The 22,934-nt window shown below is 37.7% G+C and overlaps 2 protein-coding genes across 2 annotated transcripts; one reads left to right on the plus strand and one right to left on the minus strand.

Annotated features, from left to right (window-relative positions):
• Window positions 1-1,432: 1,432 nt before the first annotated feature.
• Window positions 1,433-6,791, minus strand: ndnl2 (necdin-like 2). Its single transcript, XM_059526971.1, has 11 exons — window positions 6,648-6,791; window positions 6,366-6,427; window positions 5,800-5,913; window positions 4,115-4,178; window positions 3,884-3,963; window positions 3,711-3,805; window positions 3,337-3,416; window positions 3,201-3,243; window positions 3,045-3,107; window positions 2,539-2,653; window positions 1,433-1,693 (listed from the first exon to the last, which is right to left on the minus strand). Exons 2-11 carry the CDS (start codon window positions 6,414-6,416, stop codon window positions 1,622-1,624), a joined length of 777 nt encoding a protein of 258 aa, XP_059382954.1. The 5' UTR covers window positions 6,417-6,427; window positions 6,648-6,791; the 3' UTR covers window positions 1,433-1,621.
• A 700-nt stretch (window positions 6,792-7,491) lies between these two features.
• On the plus strand, window positions 7,492-22,448 carry si:dkey-150i13.2 (mitochondrial carnitine/acylcarnitine carrier protein). Its single transcript, XM_059526972.1, has 9 exons — window positions 7,492-7,696; window positions 8,258-8,332; window positions 9,070-9,197; window positions 9,464-9,554; window positions 14,974-15,091; window positions 15,227-15,299; window positions 15,378-15,487; window positions 16,673-16,794; window positions 22,322-22,448. Exons 1-9 carry the CDS (start codon window positions 7,565-7,567, stop codon window positions 22,382-22,384), a joined length of 912 nt encoding a protein of 303 aa, XP_059382955.1. The 5' UTR covers window positions 7,492-7,564; the 3' UTR covers window positions 22,385-22,448.
• Window positions 22,449-22,934: the final 486 nt, after the last annotated feature.

The raw sequence follows: 22,934 nt of genomic DNA on the forward strand, positions 1-22,934 counted from the left end.
TTATATCTGTTAGCTTTTGACAGTCTCAAATATCTGACCGTCTACTGGTACTTGGTTCCAACTGTGAAACTTACAACAGTGGCACCATTTAACCATACAAGGAGCAGTACACAGTACACAAATCTTTCGACGCTATATCCTGTAAAAATGTGTATCTACATCCAAACATGCGTCATTCAAGCCCTTTCTACTCCGGGTGCATTGTTTCTCTCCCTCTCTAAAGATGCTAACGCGCCACATTAAGAGCTGCAGATGACCGTAACAACAGCTGACAACTGCTTGGAAGGAAATATAGAGACCAATACACTATATTTTGTATTAAATCACCTTTGCATCAAATAAAAAAAAAAAAATCTCATATTTTTGAAAGCTGTGAATACGTTCATTGAGTTTTTCTTTTGCTATTTAAGAAAGTAGGAATACAAAAACTAAATGTTGTGGTATTCTCCCATTCACGGTTTCTTGAAGTTAACCCAACTATGATGACTTCCGCTGCTGAGAAACCCGGAAATGTGAAAACAGTCCATATTTTATAAATGATGCCATGGATCTCTTGGAACTTGTATTCATTTATAAACCCTGTGTACACTTCATCAGATTTGATAAGAGTGTTGTGTACGCTTAAATCCAGGCCAACGCTCATATCTCTAAAAACTTTAGTCTTTGATGTGGAAATGTGCTCAGCGTTGTGCCAGGGTCTGATCAGACGTTATTTTCTTGTTGGAGTACTGCAGGTTTATGGAAATGTGAGCTGTTCTAAATTAAAGCATTTGGATGATTACCTGTGATATTTTATGTTAATGACATTAATTAGGAGTCGTTTACAAGGCAGAGAGCTGAAACCATTCATTTGCACGCAAGTTCAAGTTCAATTGTGTTTCATATATTTCACATTTGAGAGAGGCGTGCGTTCATTCTATAAATGATAAATATGCATATTTGCGAGATGATTGTAAGATCAATTTTAGCATGGTTTCTGCACAACATTTTATAAATGAGACCCTAGATATCTGTGTGGAGCACTTGCTGAATTTTAAGGTCATGAATGATTTGTAGCCTCTCTTTGTTACATCCAATGTTGCTGCTGTGTAGAAAGCACGTAGAAATGCATTCCTGAATCAGAGTCTGGGAGAACATTACTGGTATGGCCTAAGATCTGAGCCCCACTGATGTCTGGGCTTTGTGCAGGGGAAGTTCTTCCACACTAGTCTTGAAAATGTATTTCTGTGCACACAGATATTATCATTCCCATGCCTTAGAACCAAAAAAATGATCTGGAGTAGCATTTTTAATTTGTGGCATTGAATTGTCCACACAGAAATGGCCTGAATAGTCAAACTTATAAAATATTAGAGGGTGTCCGCACAATTTTGGCAACATTATCTCTACACTGACTTCTGTAAAATAACACTGTGAACACTGATAACAAAAGAATTGTAAAATAACTTTATTTATAATCAAGAAACATCGTTATTAAAATATTTTACCAGTGTAATTTTTTTGACAAAAGAGCTCCAAAAAATGTTTCATAGGAAAGCATGTTTTTCTTCAACCTCAGTTTAAATAACAGGGTCTATTTAAATATGGCTAATAAACGCACATCCCAAGGTGTTCATGATCTCTAGCTGCTGGTCTCAGCAGCACTGGCCTCTCTGAACTGCTGTGTCCAGCTCTGAGGATCCTGATCAAAAAGCTGTGAGAGAAGAGACACATGCCAACACTTATTACTTACTACAACTTAGATTTTATTCATTGGTGAGGAATTGATGTCCTCAAGTGAAAGGCATTAACCTCATGAATAAATAATGATGGATGTTTAACAGACACTGTAGGGGTCAATCTCATGAACATGTCAGGGCCTACTTTTTCAAACTCCTTAATAGGTCGTTCATCCAGTCTTCACCAAATTGTGCATGAAGCAATTATAGACTACGCTGTCTAAATAATTTTGTGCACTGGTCTGCATGTGTAAAAGAACGATAAACAAGACAGCATGTGCTGAAGTAAACAGAAAAAAAAAAGTGATGTACAAAGTTTTTACAAATGTATGGTGCCAACTCTCAAGTTTAGCTTGTATAGAGCGGTCCCCATAATAAACAGTTAATTGATGTACAGGAATATAAAAGTTGAACGAATTCCTATCTGACCGTTCAGACTGAAGTTGATTTGCCAAACATCAGATCTGTAACAGATTTAGGACCACATATGGAAAATCATAATCAAATGATCAGATTCCACTTGATTTGCTCCGTTCATAACTATTGTCTGCATGAGTCGTTTTTGTTTAGACCCAGATAATTGTTACTTGTGGCTATATTATGAACATGATAACTTTGTTTTGCTCATATATATGAAATAAAAGAAGAGACTACAGACTTTCAAAAGGTATGTACAGGCTAGAAAATAGCTGGATTCTTCGTATAATAATCAAGGATGGGTGTGCTGTGTGGACTTGTAATCAAAGATTTCATCAATGCCTGTTACTGATAGGCTGGTTAATTGTATTGATGAACGCAGCAGAACCAAAACTGCACAAACCTCTCCAACAAACTCCAGTAGCTTGAGCTTGGACACCTCCTTCTCTGCCCGCAGACCCCAGCGAAACTCATACTCCACTGGCTCTGTGTGAGGGATCTTCACATACTCCAAATATCTAAAGAAGACACATGAAAAATGACATTTCTTTGGTAAAAGGAAAAGCAAAGAAAAGAAAAGTAAAACGGTTCAGTGGCCCAAAAAGCATGTCAGGAGTCATCTGATAAAGGACATGAATCTTTCTGTCTTCATTCCATTAGACGCCTTCATTGTCTATGGTGTGATATAAACCACCTGTCCATGGTCTACAGAACAGCAGCTCTGAACACACCAAATCTGCTGGGACTCAAACCCACACCCTCGGAGTACATCAGTTGCTGTTCTTACAGCCTTATCTAATAACTAATATGTTGTAAACCACTGATGAGTATCAATCAAAAGAGCAGGTGCTACACTGCACTGGTTATAGAAAGCCAATCATCTTGTTTCTGAAAGACACTTTTACTTACTTCTGCCGTACAAACTCATCTGTGATCACCTTCTTTACATCACCAAACTCGTCATGCTTTTCCCTGTTTGAATACAGAGGTATCAGAAGTGAACCCCCTCCTCCAGAAAACAACAAAACTTTAATTTAGTTTTTCAAAAGGATCTAATGCACAAACCCTGGATCCACCCGCAGCTTCTTGAGTGTATTCCACACCAGATCTACAGCATTCATGGAAAACACATTAACAAACCATCCACAGAAACTGGTCAGTGATGGCGTAAACATGACTGTGTGAATGGTGCATCACTCACTCTCTTTAATGACACCTCCCTTCATGAAGATGACACTCAGAATGACAAACAGCAGGCCTGTCTTTGGGTTTCCAGGACGCCTGTGTGTAGACAGAAGGAACCTCATTATACCCAAGACAGCAAAACTAGTGCAGAAGTGTGTGAGAGAATCACACAAAAACAATTTCTGATTCATGCATCAGCCCAAAGTTAGTAAGGCAGTCTGTCTATTATCTCCATTTAATTGTAATGGACAGCTTAAGAGATCAGATCTGCTGTGAATCCATTCAAGAAGTACAATGTATTGATGAATGGACAAAATGAAGTACAGAATTACATGAAGTCTTAACTAACACTGAAAAACAAAGTGATCACGGATCTTGTGTGTTACTTACATGCTCACTGGCTCTCCATTAATGGGCTCCAGTTTATTAATCAGGATATAAATGTGATTTTTGGGGTCAATCTCCACCAGCTTTAATCCAAACACCTGCATCAAACACAGAAGTTTACCTCTGTTCAAATTCACATCCCTATGGTAGCCACTGTATGCTCCATCTGTTTGTACCTGATCAAACTTGCGGCAAACTCTGTTTATGATTTCTGAATAGATGGCTTTGTATTCCTTTATCACATGTTTGCCAATGTCTGCAGAAATCAGTCAAAAGAGAGTGAACACAAACACAATGTATTAAATATATATATATATATATATATACAACATAAATATAATTTTCTATGAATAATTATTTAGTTATAAAGCAGTGGAGATCTAATTCATTGACCACAGAAGACAAACCTGCTCTTCGAATGGGTATTTTTTTTTGGTCTTTAATTAAGATGAACTGGACCACCTCAGCCACCTTGGCATAAAAACAGAAAAAAGCAGTTAAAAATCCAGCTCTATGCTGCTCAGTGCTCCTGTAGTCTACACTGAAAACAGAGCGCTCTCTCGCGGCTGGAGACGGTAATGTTTTCTCTTGGTTCTAAATAAATGCGACTTATAGTCCGGTGCGACTTATATGTTTTTTCCCTCATCATGACGTATTTTTGGACTGATGCGACTTATACTGAGGTGCGACTTATAGACCGAAAAATACGGTATTTATTTTTTACCCCCGCAATTTAGCAATTTTGCACAAAATAAAAGCTTTTCAAAACTAATTTCTTGGTTAAACATTGGAGCAGTCTACTTTGAAAAATAAAAACAGTGCATTTAATATTGACAAAATTTTCCACAAATAATGCTTTTTTTCCACTCAAAAACTGATGTACTTAAGCTTAGATTAATGAGGCATACACAAAAACAGTCCTAAATGAAAGAAAAAAAGTTGACAAAAACACTGATAATAATATTAGGTTATAATTTTGCATAAAAACAGATTTATAAGCTATTTTTTGTAGGCCGGTCATTTTTGACCGGGAACACCACAATTGTAACGAGGCTGAATAAAATAAAAAAACGTTTTATGTAAATTAACCATTTTTGTGGTGGAATTAGTTATAACCTGTGTGAACTAAGTCAGTAAATCTGAGTCCAACTGGATAACATTAAGTAATATTTTTGGGTGAGAGAAAATGATCTCCGGGTCAAAATGACCAGAACACAACATAAGGATTAAACACATAAACATAAAACAATATAAGTATAAGAAATACAATTATAAAGCTACACAAACATTTGACCATCTGACTATACATACACTATATCTAGCTGACTATACATTCATATAATCTGAGACAGTACAGGAACTTGTACATAAATACTGCAGAAGAAAATGTGCAAAAGAGATATTTTAGGGGAAGCAGCACAGAGTGCAATATGATTTAGAGTGCAATGCACAAGTAAAACATGTATTATCATATTGAGTCTTTGTTGCAGGGAGTGTTTATAAAAGTGTCTAGTGTAGATAAAGAGAAAAATTACTGAGACTTAGAAAGTATGAAAGACCCCCAGGGGTGTGGCCCATGCCCCCCATCCCTCCATTTATTAGTATGTTTGGTACTGCATCATCAAGAAAGTTTATAATTTGCTTGTGTTCTTAGAGGAACAGTCCTCCCCCAAATAAAAATGTACTAACCTCAAGATGTACATGACTTTATTTTAAAATGTAAAAATGGTCTACGCTGAGCCCCAATTACTGCGTTAAAAGGAGAAAAATCCTGGAAGAAAGAAATCAGCTGAAGAAAGATTTTGAATGGTTTGGGGCTAAGAAAACTGTCACTGTTCTGGAACACAACAGACTAGTTTATAGAGAAGCATAAGGCAATTTTTTTTGTTTGTTTGGGTAGTTACAATAGCAGTGACGAACAATTTCACCAACTAAAATGTTCAGTGTTATTCAAACTCTGTTAAACTACTCAAGTACCCTGTGTATACTACAGCAGGCAGAGCCACACTAGCCCAGATCTGTGATTACCAGACTTTCACACACACAGAGTTTATGACAGCAGAACTGAATGTCACGAATGATTGACAGGTACCTTGCGGTCGAGCTGGTCAGACGTGAAGTGTTCTCGGGCTCGCTGCACCTGTGATGAGGTTATCTGGCTGAAATTAGCATCCTCGTCATCCTCTTCCAGAGATACCTGAGAGCGCTGCAGACACACACACACACACAGACAAACAGACACACACACACACACACACACACAGACAAACAGACAGACAGACACACACACACACACACACAGACACACACACACACACACACATTATCACTAACGCTGTGTTGTTAATGTCTTTGTTAATTTCTAGATGACTTATTAACAAAACATTTTTTTTTTTTTTTTTACGCAAATTTTCGCATAAATACTATTTAATGTATTGATTAAAACTATTTGAATGTATGATCAGCACTTTGAAAAAACCGTCTTGAATTGAAATATTGGTTTCCACTTAACGTTATTTTTCTACATAGATGATCATATACTGCCGTTCTACTTCGGTTTAAATGTGAACGAGTACACTTTAAAAGGTTTTAAAATAACTTAATTACATAATTTAAACATTCATAACTTTGTAAATTTGTTATCCGTGTTTTTCTTACTCTCTTTGTTTTGCTCTGTGAAGCTGTTACCGCTCTCTTCCTCTGGGACATGGTGATCGATCCTTCAGAATTATATACATAAAGAAATAGACACAAATGTGAACAGATAAAATACACGAATCAATTAACGTTCTCTGTCCCTTCGGATGTTACGAACAAAAGACACAAGACTGCATTAACATCAGGACTAGCAGGTTTACTTAAAGATAATGCTTTATCTGACTAAATTATGTAGATTACAACAACAACGATGTAGGGTGAGATGTTTAAAACAGTTTTCACCTGTCGGTGATGTTTAATTCTCGATTTACTGCTCTGTTAGCATGAAAGCGCAGTTTCCCGGTGATTTCTTCTGCTACTTATGAACAGCGCTCCGCCGACAGCTGAGCATCATCACACCGCCCCCTGCTGGACAACTCCCGTCATCACAGCAATGCATCATCTGAAAGCTGAATAAATCAGCTTTCCATTTATGCATGGTTTGTTAGGATCGGGCAATATTTGTCTGAGATACAACTATTTGAAAATCAGGAATCTGAAGGTGAAAAATAAATAAATAAATAAATAAATATTGAGAAAATGTCCTTTAAGTTGTCCAAATTAAGTAATTTGCAATGCATATATAACTAATCGGAAATTTACGAAATTTACGAAAGCGAGAGCACCCCCTAATTTGCAACTGTAAAAATAGGATTCTGGCGAAACAGATTTGCCAATTGCAGTCTACCGGGACTGTGTATTTTTTGGACAATATATCGATGGAATTCTTAACGTCTCCTAATTATTGTAAGAAATAAAGTAAAAAAGAAATCAATAAAAAAATTAATTATATATAATAAGTTTATATAAGTTCTACGCTTTTTTTTGAAGTCGGATTTGGAGTGGGTTCTACATTTTCACAGTCGCTTTTTGCTATATTATACTGTTTCTAAATGAAAAATTCGTATAATTTATTTTCATAAAAAAAAAAAAAAAAAAAAAAAAAGATTCATATAAAAGCAAGCAAGTAAAATGCATCCAGTTTATTAGCAATAGCTAATGGATGTGAATCATACGATCATGCAATTCACATCTATGCCCGTTAGAGGAGGCAACTGGATTGGATGTGTTTCTGCAAGCTCAAGGAAACAGTGGTAAAAGTTAACTCAAAGCAGATGATCGTAAAAGAGAGCGCGCAAACAGCTCCGACGGTTTCTTGAATGGTCAGCACAGATGTGATGATGGATGCAGTAGAGTCAGACAGAAGGGTTTCTCCTCTGAAGAACTTTTTGGCTGGAGGGGTCGGTGGTGTCTGTCTCTTATTCGCTGGACACCCGCTGGACACTATCAAGGTAAAACTTGACCCAAGAGGATAAAGCTGCATAATAATTGTCATGAAAATAAGGATGAATTGACAAGGGTGTAATTCATAATACTCTACTTCTTTTTATCTGCTTTAGCATAATTTTTTTCACTATAAGAAGTAAATAGGAAAATACTTACAAGATCTGAATACATCACAATTATTATGTAACATTAATTATGTTCTGGTTCATGTGACAGAATTGTCTCAGCTGTCAAATATTAACATCATGGACTTAAAAATGTGTGTTGTTTCACAAAGCGTTCAATAATTGATGGCTTTGTATTTTTGTGATGGTTAATGTTTCAAAGACAAATGAAGTTATATGGTCACACATAAGTTTCAGCAATGAGACCTTTCGAGACTATAGTGATATGTTATCTAAAGACATACAGGGAGCAAATGACATAGATAACGGCTGCTTCTTCTGACATAGTGCTTTATCAGTATTTGTTAGACTATGCTTTATCTCACATTGATGTTAAGACACTCCCAAGAGCAAAGTGTCATTGCTGTGAGTTATACCATGTGAATCTCCATGTTTCGACAGGTCCGTCTGCAAACACAGGAATGTGCTGTCTACAGAGGAACATATGACTGCTTACGAAAGACGGTGTCCAAAGAGGTAATAGCTTTTTGAAAGCAAAAGCTCTTAGCACACATAAAGTGTCTATACTACATGAAATAGGTGTCATGGATATCACTTCTGTTACTGTGACAACCCTAGACTCTGTAAAGAGTCCGGGGAGGAGCACATGCATTTAACCCCCCCCCCTAACAGAACGCACTCAAAAAGCCTGGCATCCTCAGAGTTTACCGGCATTAGATTAGTGGACTGGTTTTAAGAGGGCAGTGTTGGGAAGAGAGGGCATGTGTCTGTTTCATTAGATAAACCCAGTGAAAGTTCGCAAACAACACCTTTAATACCCTTTTCTTGACATTTGATACCAAGTTTGAGCAGTTTTGTTCAGTGACTCTCAGCTGGTTTTGCTACAGGATGTTTGTCAGGTTTCAGATTTCAGCTGGGAACCAGGCACAGTACCGAATTTGTTTATCATAATTTAACAAGAAAGGTCTTCAGCTTAAATTATCAGTACATTTATTCCAGTAATAACAACTCTTGGGATAAACCTATTTGGATATGATGAGTGACAGATGAATTTGCCTAAAAATACTTTGAATCAACAACAAAAGATAAAAGAAGTGATTTTAAAAGCATGTTTATTTTGACTTCTTTCTTTCCGCAAAGTTATCATAACAGGCATGTGACTCTGTGGTTGAGAAGCACTGATTTGATTACCATACACTCTTTCTTTCTCTGCCCCACTTTCAATCACCTTTACCCTGTTTTAATGTCTGCAGGGAATATTTGGCCTGTATAAAGGGATGGGTGTCCCGCTAGCCGGGGTTACCCCAATGATGGCTTTGAATTTCTTTGGCTTTGGGCTGGGAAAGGAGCTTCTGCAAAGTGACCCCACCGTACCAATCACGTTAGTACAGGAGAGGGGCGATGAGAAAAAGGGGATGTTTGTGATGTCAGCTCTGCTGAATATGTGTCACATTTAACAGTTTAAATTTATAAGTGTATAGTCTCAACAAAAACTAGCGGCTGTTTTTATGTTTATGTTAACAGCAGCTTGTTCATATAGTTTTTAGTTTTATATTCTGTATGTGGATAAATGCTGTATAGACAAAATATTTTGATGCTTCTCTTTTCTGCTTCTCCTTTTTATGACTTGATTTGACCCTCTGTCAGGAACACGCAGATCTACTTGGCAGGGATGCTGGCAGGAGTATTCACCACTGTGATCGTGGCCCCGGGCGAGAGAATCAAGTGTTTACTTCAGGCAGGGCAAACACACTACTGTCATAAATACACCTGTGTCCATAGACACCATTCACATGGCCAAACAAGACTCGGGAATAAAAAAGATACTTAAATTAAGAAAAAACAACAAACAAAAGAACACATTTTTAAACAATTATCACATTACCATAGCCACATTGTATTAGCTCACTTGTATGGAAGCATATGGGTAGCAATATTCAATTTGCAATGTAATGTGCAAAGTGACAGTGCAATATGTAAAATGGCAATGCATTTCTGTATTTACATTTACATTTTCCAATACATTTTTGCAACGTTTGGTGCAAAATGAAAATTAAAATTAAATTACATAATTTTCATTTGCCATTTCACACACTAGTTTTAATATGTAAAATGAAAACTAATTTTAATGCTTTATAAGTTGCAAAATTAAAATGAAAATGTATTACAGAAATTATTAGATATGTATAAAATGTTCTAGCAAAAACTGGCAAAATTATCATTCAAATGCTATTTTTCTTAAATGTATTAATACTCACAGTCAAGACACTTACGATTGCATTTTCATTCAGTGTCCCGCAATGAATGTAGCAAAATTCAATGTGCACATTGAAAATGCATTCTGAGCCGATCATGTCTCCGCCCCCTCCCGCCACGTCAATCACTGCGTGAGCAAGGCGGGGCTTGCAGAAGGTCAGAGACTCAAATCTCAAGAAGAGGATTCAAGTGAGAGAACATGGACAAGACCGTTGGTCCGTGTACGTTTTGATCATTTCGGTTTATGGCTTCAATATTTCATTCGCACTTGTGGGCGGAGCTGAAACGCTGCTTTCATCTGATTGGTCGAATCGCTCCACTTTCAACTCGGTCTTTTCATTCTTTCAGGCAGAATAAGAGTCAGTGCGAGTGAAGCACTGTAATGTCTGAAACCACGCTCACTGTTAATTAGCATAATATTTGAATCAGATGTAGCTGGGCACTTAATTCGTGCTGCTGAGACCTGCAAATTATTTCTACGTTGTAGTATTGTATGAATATTGTCCCACTGATAAATACAGTGCAAATAGTTCTGTCTCCTTGGACAACAGTGAAGTGGAAATAAAAATCAATAATAGACTGATCAGTTCCATGTCTGTAACATTTACCACTCTCATCTTTTAAGTCATAAGGCACTAGGTATGTGTGTGTGACATTAATAAATAATTGTGAAAATTAATATAGTTACATTTCTTAAATAAATTAGTAATATTCGTTTTATTACATACTAAATTGAATGATGTTTCTCTTTTTAGTCTTCTTTGTTGGGCTTGAGAAAGACAACATATATTTACCATATTTTCCGGACTATAAGTCACACTTCTTTTCATAGTTTGGCTGGTCCTGCTTCTTACAGTCAGGTGCGACTTATTTATCAAAATGAATTCGACATGAACCAAGAGAAATGAACCAAGATCTACAGCGTACAGCCGTGAGAGGGCGCTCTGTGCTGCTCAGTGCTCCTGTAGCCTACACTGAAAACATAGAGCGCCTTCTCGCGGCTGTAGACGGTAATGTTTTCTCTTGGTTTTGAATAAATGCGACTTAGTCCAGTGCGATTTATATATGTATATATGCATATATACATATATGCAATATGCAACTTATAGTCCGAAAAATACTGGTAACATTATTATTATTATTTATTATGAGAGTAATTGACACAGACTAGAACTTTAATGTTTCACCAAATTCAGCTCAGATCTTCAGACTCGTTTGACTCGTATTGCTGTATAACTGGCCAGACTTACCTTCCCAAAAAATCCTATTTAAATTTAACTACATTTATTTCCACTTCACTGTTATCCAAGGAGACAGAACTATTTGCACTGTATTTATCAGTGCACAATATTCATACAATACTACAACCTAGAAATAATTTGCAGGTCTCAGCAGCACGAATTATGTGCCCAGCTACATCTGATTCAAATATTATGCTAATTAACAGTGAGCGTGGTTTCAGACATTACACGTGATCGGCTCGGAATGCATTTTCAATGTGCACATGGAATTTTGCTACATTCATTGCAGGGCATTGAATTAAAATGCAATCGTAAGTGTCTTGACTGTGAGTGTTAATGCAATTAAGAAAAATAGCATTTGAATAATAATTTTGCCAACAGTTTTTGCTTGAACATTTTATACATATCTAATAATTTCTGTAATACATTTTAATTTTAATTTTGCAACTTATAAAGCATTAAAATTAGTATTCATTTTACATATTAAAACTAGTGTGTGAAATGGCAAATGAAAATTATGTAATTTAATTTTCATTTTCATTTTGCACCAAACGTTGCACAAATGTATTGGAAAATGTAAATGTAAATACAGAAATGCATTGCCATTTTACATATTGCACTGTCACTTTGCATATTACATTCCAACTATTACATATTACATGTTCATTCACCCCCCCCCCCCCCCATTAAAACGCTATTTGAATAGGCCTGGAGGAACGATAACACCCACTGCTATGATTGGCTAATAGTTGTGTTAGATTTACAGTGTGCATCCTTCATAGATGAATGCTGCTGTAATTTAGGTAAAAAACGATATGTAAAACAGACAAAACAATAGTGATCACATAAAAAAAAGTTACTCACACTTGTGTGTTGTGACATAACTGTCGAATCCAATAGAGTCGGCACAGCATCGTCTTTTAGTTTCAATCTTTCTGAAAATCCTGCATCAAATTTTGCTTTGTTTGTAAACGAATCCATGGTAAAATGAAGTGAACAAAGGACCAAGTTCTTACTGTCATGGTCTGGATCGTGAAAAATCTGGATAATTAAAAATAAAGTCCACTCTTTCCTAATGTTAGGATCAGAGGGAAGGCAATGCTAAATTGTGTTTTTCCACATCCTGGCACAGCACAGCATCATGTTGTGTTCGCAGCCTATTTATTGTTTGGTTTCTGTGCAGAGCAGAGGATCATTCTTCATACATCACTAACTCAGTAAACTGGATTTGACTGTTGACAATTTGGCATGATCATGGATTATATGGTTCTTTAAAGCTGATCCTGGACTTGCTGTCATAGCAACAGGTCCGTAATCTTAAACCTGCTTGAGAGCATCTCATTTCATGTAAACAGGATTAGATTGCATCTTTTTAAGTGGAACTGTTATTTAAAATCTGTCCCAGCCACTGCTACTTCATTACAAGAGTACCCTACTAATCCAGGGACAATAATTTAGAATAATATGAATAAAAAAAAATGTATTTAAAAATAATATTGTTATGTTGTGTTATCTATGGGTTACTATAGACACAGACAGTTTTACTTGGTGAATGATTTATTTGTCATAAAATTTATAATTGTATTAGAGTCTTACACACATGCTATACAAATCATGTAGAGTGCATTAATTTGAGTGGTGACAAATATTATTGGAGTGGCTTGATGGAGCGCAGGAGATGCAGATGACTTGATCTTGACCCTTAAGGAACTTTTACTTTGCTTTGAAGATAAAATGTAATGAATTTCTAATTACAACATTGAAATAAAAATGTAACAGCTGTACAAATACTAGAAATCGTGAATCATGTAATAATATGTTTCCTTATAAAAGTCCAGAAATTTCAGGTGTCTTTTTTAATTGTATGACATCATTATATTGCTGTCTTGCCGCCAGCCAATCGCTGCATTGCTGATCGTGCTTTTGAGTATCAATAATCTGTACCTAATGGGGAACATGAGAATGAGCAGTAATCTTAGACAATTTAATCCAGGTATTTTAATAAAATCCACAAATTAGTATGAAGAACCAAACTAGCTAGAGATCAGTTATCACGATCAGAAGATCTGGCATCTTTCAAATCATCTCAGATGTATTAAGCGATGTATGGAGAACGGGCCCCTGGGTTTGCCTCTCTGATCATTTACACATGTGTGAATCGGTGGTCGGGGCTAAACAGGCAGTTATCTGGAATCGGTGGGCGGGGCTAAACAGCAGCGATGTAGAATCAGTGGGCGGGGCTAAACAGGCAGTGATGTAGAATCGGTGGTCGGGGCTAAACAGGCAGTTATCTAGAATTGGTGGGCGGGGCTAAACAGCAGCGATGTAGAATCGGTGGGCGGGGCTAAACAGGCAGTGATGTAGAATCGGTGGGCGGTGCTAAACAGGCAGTGATGTAGAATCGGTGGGCGGAGCTAAACAGGCAGTGATGTAGAATCGGTGGGTGGTGCTAAACAGGCAGTGATGTAGAATCGGTGGGCGGGGCTAAACAGCAGTGATGCAGAATCGGTGGGCGGTGCTAAACAGGCAGTGATGTAGAATCGGTGGGCGGTGCTAAACAGGCAGTGATGTAGGTGTTGATCTTCTGTGGAGGCGGTGCTTATCCACACTTTTACATCATAGAACAGTCTTGGCAGATTGGTTTAAATCTAAGCTGTTTTTAGACTAATGAGAAAGTAACAAGTTCTGAAATTTACAGGATGTTTTTTATAGTACAATGACCTCTTATTTGTCAAAAGATCAAGGGATTTATGATTTCTCAGGTTATGACCCCTATAATCATGTAAAATCCTGTAATGTTATGATTTTTGTTTATTGACATATGCATATGTAATGTAGAATCGGTGGGCGGGGCTAAACAGCAGTGATGTAGAATCGGTGGGCGGTGCTAAACAGGCAGTGATGTAGAATCGGTGGGTGGTGCTAAACAGGCAGTGATGTAGAATCGGTGGTTGGTGCTAAACAGGCAGTGATGTAGAATCGGTGGGCGGAGCTAAACAGGCAGTGATGTAGAATCGGTGGGCGGAGCTAAACAGGCAGGGATGTAGAATCGGTGGGTGGTGCTAAACAGGCAGTAATGTAGAATCGGTGGGTGGTGCTAAACAGGCAGTGATGTAGAATCGGTGGGCGGAGCTAAACAGACAGTGATGTAGAATCGGTGGGCGGTGCTAAACAGGCAGTTATCTAGAATCGGTGGGCGGGGCTAAACAGCAGCGATGTAGAATCGGTCGGTGGTGCTAAACAGGCAGTGATGTAGAATCGGTGGGCGGTGCTAAACAGGCAGTGATGTAGAATCGGTGGGCGGTGCTAAACAGGCAGTGATGTAGAATCGGTGGGCGGGGCTAAACAGACAGTTATCTAGAATCGGTGAGCGGGGCTAAACAGCAGCGATGTAGGTGTTGATCTTCTGTGGAGGCGGTGCTTATCCACACTTTTACATCATAGAACAGTCTTGGCAGATTGGTTTAAATCTAAGCTGTTTTTAGACTAATGAGAAAGTAACAAGTTCTGAAATTTACAGGATGTTTTTTATAGTACAATGACCTCTTATTTGTCAAAAGATCAAGGGATTTATGATTTCTCAGGTTATGACCCCTATAATCATGTAAAATCCTGTAATGTTATGATTTTTGTTTATTGACATATGCATATGTGTTTTAGATCCAGTCCTCGGCCAGTCAGCTTAAGTACACTGGACCAGTGGATTGTGCACTAAAACTTTATAAGGAACAGGGAATTCGCAGTGTCTACAAGGGCACTGTTCTTACCCTAATCAGAGGTGTGTGTGTATATGTGTGTGATATTTTAAATAGGTGATCTTGTGAAATATGTGTGTCATGATATATTCCCTGACATGTAAACTAATAATAATGGGTGGCCTTTATGGATGCATCTTTTTTTCTTTTTCTTTTAGATGTGCCTTCAAATGGTGTATACTTTCTAACATATGAATACTTAAAAAAGTTTCTGACCCCAGAAGGAGAGTGGTGAGAGTCACTACTTTGTTGATCTAGCTATAAACACTATCAGGATTTAGAGCTAATGTTCATTTCACTTTTTTAAAGTGTTCATCACCTCAGCACATCCAGAGTTCTTCTTGCAGGTGGGATTGCTGGCATGTTAAACTGGCTGATTGCTCTGCCTGCAGATGTGCTTAAATCAAACTACCAAACAGGTACACCACACAAATTCTCATCTAAGTATTGTCTTACCAAAAAAGTATTATCGTATATTTAAAAATAAATATGAGTAAGTATCATATATGCCAAACACACTGTATAGTGTAGATATACCTCCTTTTCTATATTTACGGGCATGGCATAAACACAAGAATAACACGTTAGCTTCACAGAATTTACACGAATGTGTTCTGAACACTGATTTTCATCTACTTCCTCAGTAAAGTATAATGCGTTTTTCTGTGTCATTTACTAACATATGCACTCTTGGTAAATTTGAACAAATAGTCTTAGGAAAAATGTCTTTACTGTTTATCTTATTGGGCTTTTCATTTAAAATGCACTTTTTTAAAAATACAAAACACATATTTTTTTAAATATACTGTATGTGTGCCATAATTATTGGTCACCAAAACCAATTTTTTTTCTAAAAAATAAATAAATAAATAAAATAAAAAATAAACATAAAAAAGCTTTGTTTTGCGATGGCAATGGTTCCAAAGAAAAATCCCAGTAATGTTTTGCAAACTTCTAGTGCTTTTGCTGTATAGTGACATCAAAGGCCTAATTATGCAACCCTCTCAAATAAGTTTATGGTTATGTAGGTGGTGTCTGATTGAAGTGATGGATAATTTTTCATGGATTAATCACTTTTAAATTTATGTTGCAACCATTATCTTGCAGAATAGCCTTTTCCTTATTTGTGTGGCTCAATATCTAATGTCACTCATTGCTGTATTCTCATGTCTTTCCCATGAGAATACGAATTTGCACTTTATAGACGGTTTCAACGGCAACAACATAAACAAACGTTACTGCGCATGCACGCTTTTGTAGCCCTTACTCCCGGTAGACTTTCAAATAGAATCAATAATAACAGCAAAGTCTCTGTAGAGGAGATATTTTTTTGATAACAAACAAAATATGTTTGCTGCGTAAATCAGGCGGACTTAATGAAAATGCAAATTCATTCTTTGCCAAATATTTGTATTTTAAATTATTTTTACTTCAATTAATGGTTTTAACATTTTTTTTTCACAGTTTGTTTTGTTCGCAATTACCAATCATGCACTTTTGTTCACAATTACCAAGTGCTGCACTTAATACCAAAAGCATGTAGCAGTTGTAGTAGTCTGTGATTAACAGAAAATGCAGACAATGCTCTGTCTTCTGTCCTGCAGCCACTGACAAGCGTTACCGGGGTTTGAGAGATGTGTTAAAAACACTGTTACGGGAGGAAGGAGCCCATGCTCTCTACAAAGGCTTGAGTGCAGTCATGTTACGAGCATTTCCTGCTAATGCGGTGAGAAAACATACTTGTGCTACCAATACATTTTTCAATTTCAGCACTTAATTTGCCTGTTGTCATGAAAATGTTTATTACAGAGTTCTAGTAGAAGTTGTAAAGTAAATGGCCACTTTATTAGTTACACCTGTTCAATTGCTTGGTAACACAAATGGCTAATTAGACAAACACATGGCAACAACTCAGTGCATTTAGGCATCTAGATGTGGTGAAGACAACTTGCTGAAGTTCAAACCGAGCATCAGAATGGGGAAGAAAGGGGATTTAAGTGACTTCGAACGTGGAATGGCTGTTGGTGCCAGACGGCGCCACATTTAAGGAGTTGAGCAGTGCTACGTACCTGGCCCTGCATGCTACTAAGGCCACTGCCTAGGCTATTGGGCATTCGATGGCCAGCTTGGTGGTGGCCAGCATGCCTGGTGGCACGGTCGACACATGATCAAGGTGAGCCAGGAGTGCAGTTCAACCCTGGCCCCTTGGAAGAACCCCAGCTGGTACAGGCAGTGGGCAGCTGTGGGGATAGTTGGTGGGCGGAAAGTCATCTCCACAGGTGCTTCCAAGGCGGGCTGGGGAGCCCTGTGCGAAGGCCATCCGACCTTTGTCATCTGGACGAGTACAGAAAGCAAGCTCCATATCAACCGCCTGGAAATGGTGGCTGTATGTCGAGCTCTCTACGCCAGTGGTTCCCAACCTTTTTCACCTCGTGGCCCACACAACCAAACACATATGTTTGCGCGGCCCACTGCAAAAAAATTATCTGACCCCGCTATTGTTGGGTTAATAACTTAGTACTCAGAAGCTAGATTGTTAACCTAAGTTTTCATTGAATGAACTGGCAATGAGCAGAAAATAACTCAGGCTGGCACAGCTCAGCAAAATGGGGAAACCAAATCCAGGTAGAACTCGGCAGCGGGTAGACAATCAGCGGAGCAAGCAGTCAGGAGGGAGCAATCAGTGAGCTTGAACAGTGAAAGCATAGTTACAGTTTAATATTTATTTTTTGTTATTTAATTATATATATGAAATTATGTTATAACTTAGGGCCCACCTGCAATACCATTGCGACCCACAGGTTGAAAACCACTGCTCTACGCTTTCTGACCACTCCTGGAAGGGAACCTGTCCTTCATAAATCACCAAGGCGGGCTCTCCTCAAAACCCCTATTCACTCTAGTGAAAAGCATCCTAGAGTGGGGCCAGCACCACCTGCTTAGCGCATATGAAGGGCGTATGGAACACAGGGGTGGACATGTTGTCCCGGGACAATTTCTCTTTGGAGGAGTTGAACATCCCCAGACTGTTCAAAGGATTTGAAACATCTTTGGGAGGGGAGAGGTCGACCACTTTGCCTTTGAAGACAATTCTCATTCAATCTATTTTTCAAAAGTCAAGGATGCTTTTGCCCATGACTGGCCCAGTCTCCTCCTTTCTGATGTCCCCCCCCAATCGCTCTGTTCCCTCTTCATCAGACAAATCAGGGAGGATGCCCACAAGGTCCTCCTGGTAGCCCCTCTGTGGAGGACCCAACCATGGTTCCCGGACCTATCGTAGTTGTTGCTAGCAGAGCCATGGCCGATCCCCTTGAGACGGGACCTCCTCTCTCAAGCGAACGGAACGATATGCCACCCCAGACCCAAGCTGTGGTCTCTTCATGCATGGCCTCTCGACGGGAGTCAGTAAACCTCCCAGAGAATGTCATGAATACCATATTGGGGGCTAGAGCTCTGTCGACAAGCTGCCTCTATAGCCTTAAATTGTCGGTTTTCACTGCCTAGTACACAACCCGGGGTGAAGATCCTTGACATATTTCAGATATTTTCCTTCCTCCAAGACTTAAAATATTTTACTTCCTCCAAGGTCTCGAAGCCTAGGCTATCCAGATGGATAGTGGGTGCAATAGCTCTCGCCTACTCATCCTCCGGGCTCCAATGTCTGATAGGGGCTAGAGCACACTCCACAAAGGGCATGGCCTCCTCGTGTGTCTATGCACAAGATGGCGCCGGTGAGCTTTGACGAAGCGAGTGTGTACTTACTTCCGGTCTTGCGATGCTCGCATTTACTGTAAGGGTAACATACATACGAAACTTGGCTAGATGGATGTCATTAATGTTTTCAAATTAAACAGCGGATAGTGGTATATCAAAGACATGACAAAACATCCTCCCTACGTTGTTGCATACCTCTGTGTGGAAATTCATCAAGCTACAATGTGGAGATTGCTTTATTCTTTTGTTAATTATGCGGATCAGCATCAGTGGTTAATCAGTACACAGGGATCTTTTGATTCAAACACAAAACATTTAAATGTGCAACACTTTACATTTTTTGGAGAGCTGATTTTGTTCTGACTGTTATCTTTACGATCGTTTCCGACTCTCAACCGAGACAGAGATTTCTGATAAATCATGTAAGTTTTATTAACTGTATTTGATAACATAATTTATAACTGTGACTGTACATTTAAACATAATGCAATTATGGTAGGTTTGCATTAATTAAAAGATCAGTGTTTGCATTTGTGTGTTTTTATCAATATCTGTTTTGTGACAGATCTGCAGCATAAATCATTATCTGTCTATAAGCAGCGCATGTATATTTTTATGATTTATTTTGCATTATTATCAGACAAAACAAATATTAAAAATTAGTCATATTAGTTGTATAATTTTACAGCACTTTTTTTTTCATTTAAAAAAATATGTTTGATATGAGTTTAACTGTGTAAAATATTAAAATATGTTGTGAAAATAATGATGAAACAAACTATATGCACGATTGAGAAGAGGACATTTATGAAGATAAATCGCAGCCCACACACCACACACGAGTACACACCATGAGTTCAACTTTATTTTTGTGAACAGTAGGGATTAACATTAGTGTATTTCATTCACTCACAAACATACGCAAGTTTCAAATGCACTGGCTCAGTTAACATTTATAGTAATAATAGCAGTTTGGCTCCTATTTGCATTTGAAGCGATATTATAAATCCTGTAAGCATATAGAAGGTAATATTTGGATTTCTCCGGTTCTCTGCACTGGCGTTTAGCACAACAGGAAATATCTATGCAAACACTCGCAAGACCGGAAATCCAAGATGCGAGGATAAGCAAACTAGCCCATTGGCGTGACTATTGCAGAAATCTGTGCGGCAGCCGGCTGGGCCTCGCTGTCCACATTTGTCAGGTTCTACAATCTGCATATTCCTGCACTGCAAAGGCAGGTCTTGTCAGCATAAGCCTGCCATCTTGGTCGGTTTGAGCTTGTTGTCCAGCCTAGGATTGCTTCCTGGTCCTTGGTGTAAGTTTAAGTCCCCTACACCTTCTCAGGCCCCTTGGCGCCTGAACTGTAGGAGGCCAGCAAGATGACTGATGTAACTACATCCCCGGTTGGTCTGGCATACTTTACGTATTCATTACAAGCCCATCTCACGCAGTCCGAGTGTAGTATCGAAAGGGAACGTGTTGTACGCAGGGACACCTCATGTTGTCACTTCAGTTTAATTAAATCAGTTTACGTGGGTGAGACACCTGCTTATAAAGCAAAATGCCCTGCCTCTTTTGGCGGGCGCACTCACCATAGGCTCGCGCTGCCATTGGTTCATTTCTATCATACTCCAAGAACCAATGGTCTTGCAGTTTCACTGCGTGATTGAAAAAGACTTTATAAATTGGAGAAAATTACTTTTTCCCCATAGTGTCTAAGCCTGAATGGCTTACAACGCAGTACTCGTTCCATATCTAAGCTTAACATTAGTAACCGAGTACGTTTATGGCCCAGTGTCTTTCATGTGAGACAGTTTATCACTGTATTTGTAATAGCCAATTCAAGTCAGCTTTATTTGACTCATAAATTCTTATGAACTGACAATATATGGACTCGAGAGCTCCATTTGCCTTTTCAGCTATTGAGTGGTTATATCATATCATAATAGTTATATTATTTCATATATATATATATATATATATTTGCTCTTTTACGATAGGTTTGCCATAAAATGACAGCTGAATCAGTGAAAAATGTTCACTGGATATTTATAAGGGCTGGCACTAGAGCTGTCGATTTAATGCGTTCATTTGCAGAAGTTAATAAGGCATGAACATGATGCAGAACTATGAAAGGCTGCATGGTGTAGCCTATGAAAATGCAGTTACATGCACCCAAAATTCAAGATACACTCAAAAAAATATTTACCGGGTAGGCCTAATTCTTAAGATTTATGTATTTCAATTGCATATAAAAGTTCCGTCCATTTTGATTACATATTTTTAACCTAAACAAACTAATAAACTTTATGTGATGCAAATTGGCCGTTTATTAATGCTTAAAAGGATTTGGCTATATATGAGCTAGCAAGACATACTACAGTGTTCATACACTTGTGTGCAACAACAAAAAATAAAAAGTGCCTTCATATTTACATGCACATTAAGATTAAACCCTATTTTCCAAATTTTTTGCCACAATCAACCATTCTGCAGAAATATTTTTTTTTTATTTTTTTTTACAACAACAACAACAACAACAAGCATCTGCACTTTCACAGTTCTGCAGGTAAACAAAGTGAATGAATATTGTTCCAATGCCGGTCACAGTGTCATATTCAGAAATTTTAAGGATACATTGTTTACAAACTTAGAAATTTTGGATATGTAGACTCATTCAAATGTACACTGCCTGGTCAAAAAAAGAAAAGAAAAAAAAAATCACTATTTGGATTTAAATAAGCAAATATTGAAGAATCTTGATTAATTATTGCAGTGATTTTTATGTTTCCGTCTTGTTGTATGTTTGGCAATTATTCTTTTAGCCTAAACTGATGCAGTGTGTAGCTTTCCATTTCTTAAACAACCATGTCAGAGGATGTACCAATGTACACATTCCACCATGACAACAACAAAATTCATTAGGCTCAATTTGTGAAATAGTGCTTCAGTGAGCACGAGGAATCATTTTCATGTATGAAATGATCACCAGTCCCGAGCTGAACTCTACTGAATGTCTTGAGGATGTGCTGGAGTCCACTTTACTTGTGCTGGAGTGGCTAAACTCTCCCATTGTCAATACAAGATCCAGGCCAAAAAAAGCAACTCTTGATGGAAATAAATGTTGTGATGTTGCATAATGTTATTTAAACAATGCCACAACAAAGCACAATGTTATGACAGCTATAGGTGGTCCAATGAAATGTAAGAGTGCGCAACTTCTTTTGGGCAGGCTATGTAAAGGGAGAAGAGAATTGATGGGACTGGACACAGCCAATCTTAAAAACATAAGCACTACTGTTGTTCCAGGATTATTTTGTCATGTACAGGTGACATTGACATTGAAATACTGACAATTCTAAATTGTTAAAATTAAATATTGTCTTACAAGTTTGCATTTTTTTAATAGGTCAATGATGCATTTTCCATTCTACATTTTGATATTCAATGGATTCTGAATGTGAAAATGAGAGTTCATATGTTTTGAAATGCTATTTTCTTAATGGTGTAACTCTCTCTGTTTTTCCTGCTTGCAGGCTTGTTTTCTAGGCTTTGAGGTTGCACTAAAGTGCTTAAACTACATTGCTCCAGACTGGTGATTTCACACTTACCGATGAGGGCTACTACACAACTGATATTTAAATACTTTTATATATATATATATATATATATATATATATATATATATATATATATATATATATATATATAGCATTGTTTTACAGCCTTTTTAGTGTCATTTTATACATTTTTCATTTGTATGTCTTTTCCTTTCCCTTTAATTTGGAACAGATGACAGAATTCTGTGCCTTATCCACAGCAAGTTTACAGTAACGTGTTACTTTTGAATGATCCTCTCTTACATGTGTCTCTTATTTGTTATCTTATGCTAATTATTTTCAATTTAATGATTATAATAATACAAATATAAAAACTTACAACATGTCAGTTTAAATTTGAAATGTATTGGATTCGCATTAAAACCATGTTTTTAAAATTGTCATAAAAAGGTAGAAGAAAAAATCATGCATTAAATCTCATGTGAGATTATTTTCTTCTTCTGTGTATAAAAATAATTATAGTAATTGTAGAGCAATTACTATGTGTGCAAATCACAATCTCTGTGTCGTACTGTATATATAGCGGGTT

Source organism: Carassius carassius, chromosome 37, assembly GCF_963082965.1.
Source record: "Carassius carassius chromosome 37, fCarCar2.1, whole genome shotgun sequence".
NCBI classification, from domain to species: Eukaryota; Metazoa; Chordata; class Actinopteri; order Cypriniformes; family Cyprinidae; genus Carassius; species Carassius carassius.

Bases quoted from the DNA above. Each gene is read 5' to 3' on its own strand.
- ndnl2 (XM_059526971.1), bottom strand. From the start codon at position 6,416: ATGTCCCAGAGGAAGAGAGCGGTAACAGCTTCACAGAGCAAAACAAAG. The intron at 3,806-3,883 runs GTACAAACAGAT...TGTTTGATGCAG, and splicing joins TTTGCCGCAAGTTTGATCAG to GTGTTTGGATTAAAGCTGGT. The intron at 3,108-3,200 runs GTTTGTGCATTA...GTATTCAAACAG, and splicing joins AAGCTGCGGGTGGATCCAGG to GGAAAAGCATGACGAGTTTG.
- si:dkey-150i13.2 (XM_059526972.1), top strand. From the start codon at position 7,565: ATGGTCAGCACAGATGTGATGATGGATGCAGTAGAGTCAGACAGAAGG. The intron at 8,333-9,069 runs GTAATAGCTTTT...TAATGTCTGCAG, and splicing joins GAAAGACGGTGTCCAAAGAG to GGAATATTTGGCCTGTATAA. The intron at 15,300-15,377 runs GTGAGAGTCACT...ACTTTTTTAAAG, and splicing joins CTGACCCCAGAAGGAGAGTG to TGTTCATCACCTCAGCACAT.